General features: G+C 36.8%; 1 protein-coding gene across 1 annotated transcript in view; it reads right to left on the reverse strand.

Moving 5' to 3' along the window:
• Positions 1 to 13,605, reverse strand: part of LRRC49 (leucine rich repeat containing 49) — a 54,596-nt gene that overhangs the window by 20,306 nt on the left and 20,685 nt on the right. Inside the window, exons 9-10 of the mRNA XM_009885780.1 lie at positions 12,062 to 12,123; positions 5,220 to 5,367 (exon numbers count right to left, since the gene is read on the reverse strand). Of these exons, the coding sequence (XP_009884082.1) occupies positions 5,220 to 5,367; positions 12,062 to 12,123 (210 nt within the window). The remainder of the gene's footprint in view (positions 1 to 5,219; positions 5,368 to 12,061; positions 12,124 to 13,605) is intronic.

Here is a 13,605-nt window from a genome sequence, read left to right on the forward strand (position 1 = left end):
GTCCAGTATTCAAAGAACGAAATCAATGTAAGTACAAGTGTTTTATTAACTGAGTAAGACTTTTTTTCTGGATCAAGAGTTTATCCTAACTACAGACACTTAAAAAATACTACTTCTTTTACAAAAGCAATTACCTCGGCCTAAAAAGAAAATATATCCTACCTTTACTCAGTATTCAAAAAGACAGAATGATAGAGAAAATATCTGAATAAAGATCAAGGGCCAAATCCACTTTTTATGGAAATCAAATTTGTATACATTTCTTGATTAATCTTACATCACACATGTAATCAGTCTTGAAAAAGAAAACCTCCCCCAATCCCACAAAAAAACCCAAACCCCAAAACCTACAAAGTTATAAAACAAAGCCCTTAATAACCTTGTCACAATTAATTTTTACTACCACCCCTTCTTCTCTTTTAGCTCCAGCTCCTTTGAAATGCTTTCTGTCTTCCTTTTTCTTTGTTGCCCGTTATTATTCTGCCGCTATTGTCCCTAACTTTGTTTCCCTTTTAAACCAAACCTTGCTGGACAAGGGGGATGCTTTTCCAGAAGGTCAAAGTGCCAGATCACTACAAACGGACTTGGATGTCCTCTTGTATATTGAAATCTCCTCAATTTATTAGTTCTCCACTTCCCATCTAAAAACTTAATAAATGGCTAAGAAGCTCATTTCACAAAAAAAAAAAAAACCCAAACAAACAACAACCACAGAAAAACACCCTACAATCAAAAGCAAACTCTAAAAAAAGAAGGCAGGAAAGCGAGAGAAAAAGGGCAGAACATGCTTCCTAAAGAAGCACGGAAGTCTTGGTTTCTGCAGTACGACTTTGAGGCTGCAGGTTTACATTCTCAGGGCAAAGCAGCAGTAGCTACAGAACGCAAGAAAAATAAGACACACTAAAGCTATTACCACCTTTATAAAAGCGTTCCATGAGAGCAGTACCACAACAGTGTCTGTGGCTTTGGCATGCTGATAGCTCCCCCTGCTGCTGCATCAGCCCTACTACCACAACCTGAGTAACACCCCAGATTTTGGCCAAACCTATCATGATGTCATCAGTCTTTCGAAGAGGTAACATCCAGCAAGACCCGAGAAGGATCCTAAAGAGACCACAGTGGAATGCACGTATTGCTCCTCACTGCTGCTTTCCTATTATTCAAACAGGTTCTTTTTCAAGAAATGATAGCATGTAAGTCACAGGAGAAAAAGATCTTAAGTTAGCACACGAGCAAAGCAGCATTTCATTTCTATAGCACATCTACCTTAAAATTATTCAAATAATTTTACTATAGATCAGAAAGAGCTACAGTATACTTGATATAAACTATTTTGGGTAATGGAAAAAAAAACCAAGGAGAATAAGAAGAATGGCATGGAATATACAATTAAGCTTTCAAGACATAAAGAGACTCAACACAGTACACTTAAAATACACAAAATTCAGCTCACTTATACTTACAGAAGGCAGACTACTTTTTGTTAGGTATACCACAGAGGCTGATCTTACACAAGAATGAAGTAAGGATGGTTCTAATAGGAATATAGCCATGGAAAATAACGAGTAGAAAATTTTTGATTAATTGTTCTTTAAGTGATATTTGGCAATGAGATCTATCTCCTTTTTTACTTTTGGTATATTACATTTAGTATATTTTTTGCAAGACCTGATTTAAGAGAGAAGATTACGATCTACAAGAATGACTTAAGAAGTTCCTGAAGTATCTTATTTTCAAGTGGAAAGAAAAAAATAAAAATAAAATCAGGGATCCTCCCCTGAACACTCCACAGTGGTGATGGAATCAATAATGAATTCTGCACTGGACAAAGAAGTAGAACCTATTCCCTGATCAGCAGAGAAATGTCTACGCTGATAACAAAAAAACAAACACAGCTCTCTTACTTTAAGCATTCAAAACCTGTAAAATGACAATGAAAAGAAGCAAAGTTTTACTGTTAAAAAGATGCAGCTTGTGTTGTGGTTCCAAAACTGAAAGACTTTAAAAAAAATAAATGTATGTACACTATATATTATATATACACACATATATACATACACTTAGGAGCTCTGTTGAGAAAGTGTCTTTAAAGTGATGGATAGCTAGTGTTCCTGGTTAAATAATTTCTCAGTAAGGAACAGGTACACATTTCGTTCATATTTTAATATTTTATTACGTTTGCAGACAGTATCTGCTTACCGCTACAAAAGACTGGAGGAAAAAGATAAGTCACAGCTTAACTGTAAGTGCCGCTGGATAGGTCCACCTTTTCAAAAGTTCAAACTACAAAACGTATTCAAAAAGCTTCAATGCCCAGAAACAGCCATTATATTATGTTAACCAAGCAATGCAAATGACTACATGCGCAACCTGAGCCTTTGACTGGAATGCACTTCAATTTCACATAAGCTGTAAAACCAGTCCCACTATCTCACAACTAAGGTGGCCTAAAAGTGTCACTGTTACAGTTACTGATGGCTAACACAGGTGACAGTAATCTGTCCAGCTACTGTAATTCAGCCTCCTCCTTACTCTTTAAGCCTATAGATTGATCTATCAAAGTTTGAGAAAGTAAATGATTTCCACTGAGTTGATGTTTTAGATACACAATATAAAGTGGCTGCGTTTTTCAGCTGAAAACCATCTTCTAGTGTGGGCAATGAATAAGTGTTTACAGTCTTACAGGGAAACTCATTACAGGTGACTAACCTCCACTGATTTCACCACAACTGGATCCATGCCTCAGAGGTTTAGGAGCTTAAATCTTACATTCAAAAATGGCTTAGGAATGAGATGGCCTTAGAAAACACCAACTTCCTCATGGGTCAGGGCTTAAAAGTTGTCATAATATGATGCAATCCCTTGAATAAAGGCAAATCTGACCCAACTTACAAAATATTAGAATGGTTACAATGCAAAAAAGTTTTATTCCAAGTGCAAAGTATTTGACTTTCATGGCACCTATGTGTTTCTGAATAGTTCCCTAACTCAGGAGTAGTTACCACCAGACTTCTGCTCTGAGGTTCCCTTTCTCCAAAGAACCCTATAGAAAAGGCCTGGCACCAAAGAGCATATGTCTTCTTGAAAACCAACACGAATAAAGCTTCAAAGGCTCTTACAAAATTTTGAAAATATCCTTCAGATTTTATTCTTTCTTGAAATAATTTTCTTGTCCCAGTGAAGCAAGTAAAAAAAGTTGACAGTAGAAGTAACAACTGTGTAAAACTCAGTTCTCAAGCAGAAAAGCTTCTGAACAGGTTAGTGAGGAATTCCTAGTCAGGAAAAGCCAACATCCTGGTCCAGCTCTCAGTTCTTTCCAAGACAAAGCAATACTTAAGTTCAAAATGGACTGGATGCTCTTCAGACTAATGAAAAAAAAAGATCCTATAAATGTAGTTAGAGTTTAGGTAGTCTAATCGAGTGAGAAAAATCACATACCCAGTGTTGTACTCCCATTCCCCCACCAAGTTACATGCTATTGCCATCGGCCATGAGGGTAAATGTAGCATCACTAGGCAGAATAGCTAGATTTGGCACTGCCAAGTGTCTAATTTTATCACAAATCTCATGGTACTTGTTTTTTTTCTTGAAATCCCAGTTTCTTAAGTCATATGGTTATCTGGGTAACACAGTTTTTATTGGAGAAAATATATAGCACCCTCTACATGGAGAAAATGTAAAAAAAAGCTCTCAAGGCTCAAAAAACAGAAGGCAAATAAAAAGAATGCAAAACACGTTCTTTTTACAAGTAGATTTATGAGCAGCACAACTGGTGAAACCTAGTTTTCTATGGCTTTTTGTCTTGTAGTTGATTCTCTGATGTTTAACAAGGTGCGAACTCAGATTAAGTTTTTCCCATGGCTGTGCATTTCTAACAGCTTTTCCCCCCATACAGATCCCATAGAGTTTAAGGAGGAATTTGAGTTCTTTCTACAGTTTTTCCCATCACTGAGTGTTCTGCCAGGATCCATCCCCTCTCAGGAAGGGGCGGGGAGGGAGAGACACTTTCTTTATGTCACTCAAGTTTCTGTAATAATACTGAAAAAACGATCTTTCTAAAAGCAGAGCAATTAGCGAGTATGCAATCAAGTCAGTATAAATTCGCCAAAAACCCCAAAACCATCCCATAGAATATCTGTGGACAAACAAGCATTTAGTATTTTCAATGCTGGGAGTAAAACTTTGATGCCCTAAAACACTTTCTTTTTGAAACAGATATTTTCCACATATATGTTATATTTTACATCATAATTGGCTCTGGTTTACACTCATGGTGGATCAGCTACAGAACAACAGGATAGATGGTAAAACAGCAGATGCTATTTATAATGCAGTACAGCCTTTGTACAAAGCAAATGAGCATTCAAAATAAGGTATATGTATCAGCACCTGGTCAAAAAAAAGAAAACACTGCAACACTGTTCCTTGTAAAGCGTATTCTATTAGTTATCTTGCTGTTGGATGGATTTTTCTTGTAAGAAGGTCACGCTTACACTTCACTTTTGAGTGTGTAAGAATTAGCATGGCTATTCCCTTATTAGGAGATAAAATAGTTGACTTAATGGTAAGGCCCCCAGTGATTGCCCTTCCTCCTCTAGCTTACAGTGTATTTTCAAGAAGTCTGTAGGAGACTTAGTTGTCTGCAAGTCCTCCCTTCCTTATCAAGGTTACTTGAACTTGAGCAGCAGAAACAGAAATGAATGGGGAGAGCAGGTCAGGTAAGGAAGGGAGAAATACAGAGAGACACAGAAACTGTGTGATCACCAGGTTTCCTCAGGGAGGCAGACTAAAGAACCCAACAAGATTTCTAAATGAAAGATAGCAATAACACCGATTTTAGGGCAAACAGGCTATGCCTTTGGAAGAAACAGGCTGTTCCTTTTCAGCTATATAGCAAACCGCTCAAGAGTGTGTTGAGAAAGTTCTAACCAAAAGCTTTGCAGATTCTCTCATGTCACATAGTGATTTACGAATGAAGAGTTTAAGCATTTCAAAATAAACATGCTCAAATGAAGTAAAAAAGCACACTTTTACATCATACTGAACAAAAGACAAAAGGTTAATGTTTTAAATATTGTGATGTCTACACACCATTCAATTCCATACTAAATTAAGAAAAAATGGTGGTATTTTTAATATACATATACACACATAAACCCCTACATTTTACTTCTGAATTTAAGGATCTAGTAAGTTTGATGAAAACAGAAATTTCTTACTGTGATTCTCTTCATATCTAGCTGTCGGAGCTGCATCATATGATGGAGAACAGTGTGTTTGTACCATGTCTCCTGAGCTATTGGATTGCCATCAAGGGTGATATCTGACAAAGTTGAGGAATCAGCAAGGCACAGAATATCCTCAAAACTGCAACCAAAAAAGTTTAAAAGGTTTAATGTCATAGAGTAGGAATAATTTTGAGATGGAAGGTTTTATTTCTCAAGGATAGAACATCAATATTTACCTGTACTGAAAAAATTCCACCCATCAATATTGTGTATGATAAATTATTTTGAAATACCAACAGCTGCTGCTGTTAACTTTTTAATCTCTTCACATACAAATAAAAAGGGACCCAAAATAAGAACTTGTTAACTATGGAAGTATAGTTTGACCTAAAAAAAGACCCTAAAATAGCATACATATCAACTCATATTCCAAAAAAATATTACAAGGTGTATTTGCCATCAAAGCCAGCATGAAAACCATGGAAAACACAAGAAAAAAAAAGCAAACCACAAATACCACAGAGTAATCCTGGGTGTTTGGAACATCATTAAATATTGGAAGAAAAACATTTACAAAAGCATCATATTGTCTTCAAAACAGACCTGTCTACTGTTCACAGTTCAGTCAAACACTAACAAGTTGGCTTTTCAGACATCTGATTTTGTTTCCTGACAAAAATAGCCGGCCTGTGTAAAATGTATTTAGATGTACAGCCTGTATCATATTCTTTTCACTGAAGATGGAATGTGAAAAGAAAGCAGCTGACGCAGATAAAGAGTATTTTTAAACAACAAAGTAGTATTTAACTTGACTTCAGAAAAAGCTAAACAGTTATAGAAGTAAATATGACTCCCCAACGCCTTTTAAGAAATTGATTACCGTGTATAAATGTACAACCGTGCACCCATCCTTATGCACTTCGGCCTTCAAAAGTCGAGTCTGTGTTATGAAGTTAAGTAAGTTCAACCAGAAAGTATGAAATAATTTGACTTGGTACTTTTGACAATGAGGTTTAAAAAAAAATCTGATAATTACAGAAGAATCAATGATGAGCACATAAAAATATAAATAGAGGATCACTTTACTAGATAAACTAATACTTAATGACACTCTGAAATAAGACCATTTCTGAAGTGGAAAATATGGAATTATTGCCTTGTTTTATATTCGACAATCTTACTGATTTCATTAACTGATTATAGTTCTCACTCTTGGCGGCAGGAAAATTCTTCCTCCACTAATACTTGGAAGGATACCAAACCTTAAGTATGCCCTGAACTTAGGGATCAGAAATCGTGTGCAGTACAGATGTTCTTACTAAAGACTGTCACTGAATAAAGTGGCAACTGCCTTTATCACTGGTATCACTCAACTTCCAAGAAAGCATACAATATTCTGGGGAGGACTAACATTCAGATGCAAAGGGCTTCAGAGCTACCAGAATGTCAGGTTTTAAAATGAGATATCCCTGGAAGACTCCAGATATTAGATAAAACAATTTCTGCAACAACAAAAAGAAACACAGATAAAATATAAAAATAATATAACCAAAGAGCAATCAGTCTCAATCAGCAGAAGAAAGCCCTAGATACCAACATAAGCTAGCAGGAGTAAAGAAAAGAAATCACCTAATAAAAATCTCAAAAAACCCAATGCAATTAGTACAGCACACAAGTAGCTTCTACGCTACATGCCAAATGGATGCAGCAGAAAAATGATAGTGAAGATTCTACTACCTTTCTGCTTAGTATATTAAAACAACATAAGTAGTGATGGAAAATAAACTATGTACAGATTCCAAGCCAGTGAAGGTGCTTAGTATATCTGAAGAACTGGGTGTTTTGTACATGTGGTTAAGACAAGAAGTTTGATTATCATTTTCTGCTTCCTTTCTATAAAACAGCTTGTGTAACCACACTTATGGTAGATCAGGCTGACATATCACTTAAAAGATAATCTTCTCAAATGACACAGAAGTTAATAAAGCAAATTCGTAAACACGTGAGCGTAAGAAAACATAACTGAATTTCTGTTGAGCTAGAATAGATTTTTCTTGACAAATATGAAACTTTTTTGGTCTTCAAAATCAGTTTCAAATAATGTAAATGTAGTTATTAAAAGCATTAAATATATTTACTCCAAAAGCTTCCCTCTAAAGATTTAGCCAAACAGAACTTCCGCCATTACATATGATTTACAGATTTTTAATAAAACCGAGGTCTTCAGGAAATGACAGAAAAGTCGAGAGTTTGCTAGTGTTTTCAAGACCTTCCACTTATACATACTGCTGTGCTTTGAAATTCTCAGTACTTCAGCATACCAGAACATTCATTCTGGAGCTTAAACAGATGTGCTCGTTTATGCTGCTTTTAGCTGTCCTATTAGCAGCTCAATTTTAGAGTAAAACAGTAGCGCAAAATAGCTATGTTTTCACATCTTTGTATACACATATGAAAAATAGTGTTTAAGAAATTCAATGCAGAAAACTTAATACACTGTACTTGTCACACTGGCATCCCAATCCTAAGCCAAGCAAAGCACTACATACTTTAGAACCAAGCTTCTGTCTGCTTCCCAGCATGCAGACTGCTGTGACAGAGCCAAGTGGTGACCACCCTACAGGAATCAAAGGCCACACTTCAATGCTGTCTCTAGACTCCTCTGTGGTGCACAGAGGCTGACCTGCTCATGAAATTCAAAGCAGCTGTGGATGACGCTGTTTCAGACTGCCTCCGTCGATCTTGAGTGGAATGTCTGCTTCTCTTTCCAAAAGACCTTCTCCTGCAGGAGTCCCAATCAACTATGGCAACCACCTCCCCTTCCCTGTCCTCCTTTCGTGCTAGATGAATTCACCTTTGCTAAAATGGTTGTTTCAGCAGCACAGAAATGAGTTGTGAATTTGAGCTCAATTACTAAAAAGTATTTCCTGGAAACGTTTTCAGAATAGATCAATTTTACATCTTGTGTGCATTCTCAGAGTCCTGCATCCAATTCTCCCCTCTGCCAGAGAGGACGCAAACCCACCTCTCCTGCCTCATACGAGAACGTGGCAATTACTAAGCAGCAGAGTACTCTGGAGTGGTGCAAGCTCAGCCTCCACCAGCAATACACATTCGCATGTACACATTTAGTAGGCAAGAATAGGACACAGGAACACGTGTCCTGTGTTACAGCCTGCCGGCTTAGGAAGACAGTTATTCCTTCTCTATACGTTTGCATCAATCATTTTTTTTAAAGCATGTTCCATAAAGGGGAAAAAGTTCTGGAGCAAAGAAGGAAGGCAACATACTCTCTACAGTCTGACAGAACACCCAACAGAGAACTGTATGCTCCAAAAACATTCAATGAAGAAAACTTGGGTTTTCCCAGGTTTCCAACCACTAAACTACTGATTAAAACAGACGTTACCACAATCAACCTTTGATTCTCCTCATGCTACTTTTGTTCAAGTACTTAACAGCATATTCATAAAATTTTCATTCTGCTGAGAAAAAACACACCCATATTTTCTAGTTTTTATTAGGCTAAGAACATTCCTTCTCTCAGGTTTCCAGTTCAGCAACCAAATGAAGAAAAACAATTACATGTCCTTTGAGCTAGTATCCAACTATTTCCATATGGCCAGACAATGTGCCTTACTAAATGAAATAGTCAATGCAGCGCTGACCTGGACAGCAGTGTAACAGTGAAAATATGTATTTTGTTTCCAAGATTAAAAACTGGCCTTCCCCGGTTTCATATTTTGAAATATGAGCAATAACCCTTTTTCTGAATCTCAGTGGCATCTCTTTCCTGAAGAAGAGAGTTTCTGTAATCTCTTCTCAGTACCACATGACAAATTCAAAATGGGATTTCTCCTCCTTCTTTATAACTAGTTCTAGAGAGATATATATCACCTTCAGCCATCAGGTATGAATGCCTTCAGTTTGTAACTGCTGATTTTTTTGGGGCTGAAGCCAGAATTAGGACTTCTTTTGTTTTAGATCAGCATCAAGTTTTACAGTGTTTGGTGTTAGCTTATATTATCTTGCCAATACATCCTTTTTTACTAAAAGCTCTACAGAGAAGCAGAAGCATTCCGAGGTCTCCTCTGAAGCACACGGGAAAGAGACCATCAGTGATCAAACCCATGATAGATTCGCATGCCTTAAATAGCAACAATTTTAAAGAGGCATTCCCAAATCTTTTACTGAAATATTAATTCATATATGTCAGTATGTATCAATTTAATACTCAAGGATTTTTGCTGACATACAAAAATAGGGAGCAGCAAAACTTTCCACAGGAGCACTGCCCCCAAAATGCTATTTTTTATTTTAATGTTCACTAATAAAATATTTTCATGAACCTGTAACAGAAATATATCCAGGTTTTGGCAATATATTTTGTTATTTGTTTCCATTTGCAGGTTTTATCTATGCAACTACAGATCATAGAATGGTTTGGGTTGGAAGGGACCTTGAAGATCATCTGGTTCCACCCCCCCTGCCCTGGGCAGGGACACCTCCCACCAGCCCAGGTTGCTCCAAGCCCCATCCAGCCTGGCCTTGAACACCTCCAGGGACGGGGCAGCCACAGCTTCTCTGGGCAATTTGTTCCAGTGCCTCACCGCCCTTATAGCGAAAAATTTCTTCCTGATATCTATTCTAAACCTGCCCTCTTCCAGCTTGAAGCCATCCCCCCTCGTCCTATCACTACCCGCCCTTGTAAAAAGTCCCTCTCCAGCTTTCTTGTGGGTGCCCTTGATTAGAATATCTGTGTATCAATTTGATTGTCTAAAAGAAAAGTCAGTTGTATAGACACAGCTGTTTCTAGGAAAAATAATTATCAATACTACCATATGGCACACAGTAAACCCAGGGAAGTGACTCATAAAACCACACAAAATCATTTAAAAGCATTGCAGGAATGTTCAGATGTAGCACATCAATTCACTGGTATTATGGTTGCATACAACTTCTTCAGATAGTTCCAACAGTATCAAGCCAAGCATCGGAACACAGATGGTCAAGAGTATACCTCTTTATTGAATCATTTTCCTGTTAGGAGACGTATCTACTACATAACTCAAAATCAGGAATTAAGGGTTTTTTTTGGCCTTCAAATCTGCTACATGCAGAAGGTTATTGTTTAAAAAACCCAAGCTAAATGTTATCATGAAAAGAAATGTTTTGTTTGTATCATGTCTGGTAAATAAAGAGTTAAACTGATCCACCCACATACTTACCCACATATGTATGTAACGTCTTTTGTTTCACATTAAGATTTTATTTTTATACATATTCCAACTAAAAATTAAAACCAAATTATATCTTTGCATGAATGTTCTAAATAAGTATTTCTAGCTTATATGAAAACTAAGACTAGATCTATCAATAGTTCAACCTAAGCCCCAATGAACAAATGAAAACAACCATGATAAAGTACCAAGAAGCAAGCTACAGATTCTATAAAGTTTGAGAAATCTACTTTAAAAACCTCACAGCAAAACTGAAACATTTTTCCTTCTTTGAAGACCATAAAAACAACACAAGCTTGCATAAAACAACGTGAGAAAGGAGTCAGAAAGCTGCACAAAATACAGAAATTCCACTGACTGCAGTGATGCTCCCTGATGGCAAGGGAGCCAGCTACTGCAGTCCCCTCATTGTTCTTGCCAAGCTAAGACATTTTTTAGAAAAACAGAAACAAAAGGCACGTTTCAATTCTGGAAATCACTCAAGAGACAAAACTCTAACCCTTTCTCTGGCAGATAATTAAGGGAAGAGCACATTAAAGATTCCTGCAGTTCATCTTTGATTTTTTTTTAAATGCTTAATATCTATAAGTATTTAAGGAAATCTACTGCACTGGTGCTTTAAGAAGCTAAGGAACACAGACAAGTAGGTTGGAGCTGTCTGCAAAAACCATAATGCAGGTCAACTTAAAATATTCAAGCACCTATTACAGTAAAAGCTCATGCTAAGTATAACATTTTTACAGAGAAAGCAGCTACCGCGAGAACAGCACAGTATTGCCAGTAATTAAAACATGAAGCATCTTTCCCCTATCCCACATTAAATTATTTGATTCAAAGCAAAGAAGGCTGGTCGTGATTAAGGGATTAAAAAAAAAGGACATACCAAACTGAAGATAATGCAGGCACTATTTTTTTTTTTTTTTAATATTAGCACTAGTATAAATGCAGACTCCACAAATGCATGAATATGGAAAAAGCATAGAATACAAATATTTCTATCTATTTATAACAAAATGCACTTAGTAATTTGAAACTATAGAAGCCTTGCTTTGAAAGTTGAGCTATTCTGCTTCTGCCATCTGGCTTGAAAGGGAAAATAACCATGAATATATCTTTCAGACTTTATTCATATACGGACAAGTAAAACACAAGCATGAAATAATCTCATTATCATAAGCAGAATCTGACTCAGCAGTTTGTGTAAGTCCATAAATACAGTGATTGCATGTTAAATATAATATATACCTTGTGTAAAGTTGCTTTAACAGATATGTAGTTTAACAGTAAAACAATATATTTTTAAAAAATTACTTTTAATTTTGATCATTGTAAACAGTGTGATGATTTTTAAATTAAAGATACAAGTTTCTTGGTAGAATACACATACTACAACTACATTTAAATGCAAAGGTTTTCAAGAATTTTTATTTCTAAAGCAGAAAATACTCAACAGCTTGATTATGTTATCTGATATGTTAGAAAAAAAAAAAAAAGTATCTGCATTCATAGTGTTTGAATTTAAATTTTAATTAAATACAGATCCAATAGGATACTTCAAAGTACTGATAGGAAGCAAACTGCTATTTCCCTTACCTAGATATATTGTTGAAGCTGAGGAAGAGACGTTGGAGACGGGGCAAAGTATCCACATCTTTCTAGAAGGAAGGATAGAGGAATAAATTCAGTAGCTGAAAGTAGCTTTTGAACCTCTCTACTTTGCCTTATGAAACACTTTCACTTCTATATGCTATAACCTTGCTGCAACATTGATTTCTGTTGAACGTGCAGCTCCATTTCTCCCTGGTGCAGACTGCAAGGGAGTGTTTCAGTGCAGATATCTACTCTGCAGAACAAGCTGCATCACTTGCAAAGCAAATGATGTTAAATAAAAGAGGATAAGGCTGCTGCTGGTTTCTGAACAAGCTTTTGGGAAATAAGCCAAGGTGCTGTCTCAGCATTTAAGCTGCAGGATAAACACACTGTAAAAAAAAAAAAAAAAAAAAAAAAGAAAAGAGTAAGTTCATTTGGTGACCATGCTGAAATAAGGTTTTTGAAGTGCAATACAGCAGTGCAATTAGCACTACCAAACAGCAGTCGCTCTTCAGCCAGAGAAGGATCTGAAGGACTCTGTCACCTTTACCATTAAAATGTGTAAGAAGGAATGAGTTTCCAAAACGAGTAATTATGAATTTAACACATGTCCCTAAAGACCTCTGCAGAAAACCTCTGAATAGCAAATAGCTCAAATACTAGTAAAATGAAACACATCAAGTAAGATCAAACTTCATTTATGAAATATAAATCCGTAGTGGCCAGACAGCCCAGTCTGTTTCACGTACCATTCAGACTGCACACCTAACCCCTCTGTGATACGCCTGCATCTCCTTCTCCTCCTCTAAGGGGCACATTGCAACTTGCCAACAGTGGACACAAACCTGTTACTTAGAGTACGGGGAAGTGTCACGCACCTCACTACCTTGATTTTAGCCACAAATCAAATCTGCAGCCCTTTCTCCCTCCATCTGATTTGTGACACATCTACATACCATTCCAGAAGCAGTTCATTCTACCCAAACAGGTGAACATAAGGCAGCCCTAAACAAACCATGCAGCTGCTATTAATGAAACAGTAAATGTGAGCATTGCTGAGAGTCATAGCTCTGTACACAATAAGCAGGGCTTATTAGCTCAGGTCTGCAGTTGCAAATCTCCTGGCTCAGAGCTGTTCTGAACCCTCCCAGACCAGACCATGGAAACATTAAGTTTGCAGTAGAATTACACCTGGACATTCCTTCTGTTTCTAAGGCTACTTCGTGTTGATGCTTAAAGGGGTGGGGGTGCATGATACAGGTGGACACACACACGAAGGCAGGCATTGTAGGGTTGTGCACAGTAGTTCTTACACAACAAAGATTATAATTAATCAAAGAATTTTGCACTAGAGAATACAGAGTAATTTCCCCTGAAGACAATAACTAGCATGATATGTTGCTGTCCTGTAAAATATGTTGCAAGTTTCACAGGGATCTCAGCAAACACCTTCCTTGTTTGGGAAAAAAAAAACCCACAACCAACCAAACAAAAAAAACCCCACAGGATTGGGGGAGCAACAACAACAACAACAAAAAAAAAAAGCA

Source organism: Charadrius vociferus, unplaced genomic scaffold (assembly GCF_000708025.1).
Source record: "Charadrius vociferus isolate BGI_N301 unplaced genomic scaffold, ASM70802v2 scaffold325, whole genome shotgun sequence".
Classification (NCBI taxonomy): Eukaryota; Metazoa; Chordata; class Aves; order Charadriiformes; family Charadriidae; genus Charadrius; species Charadrius vociferus.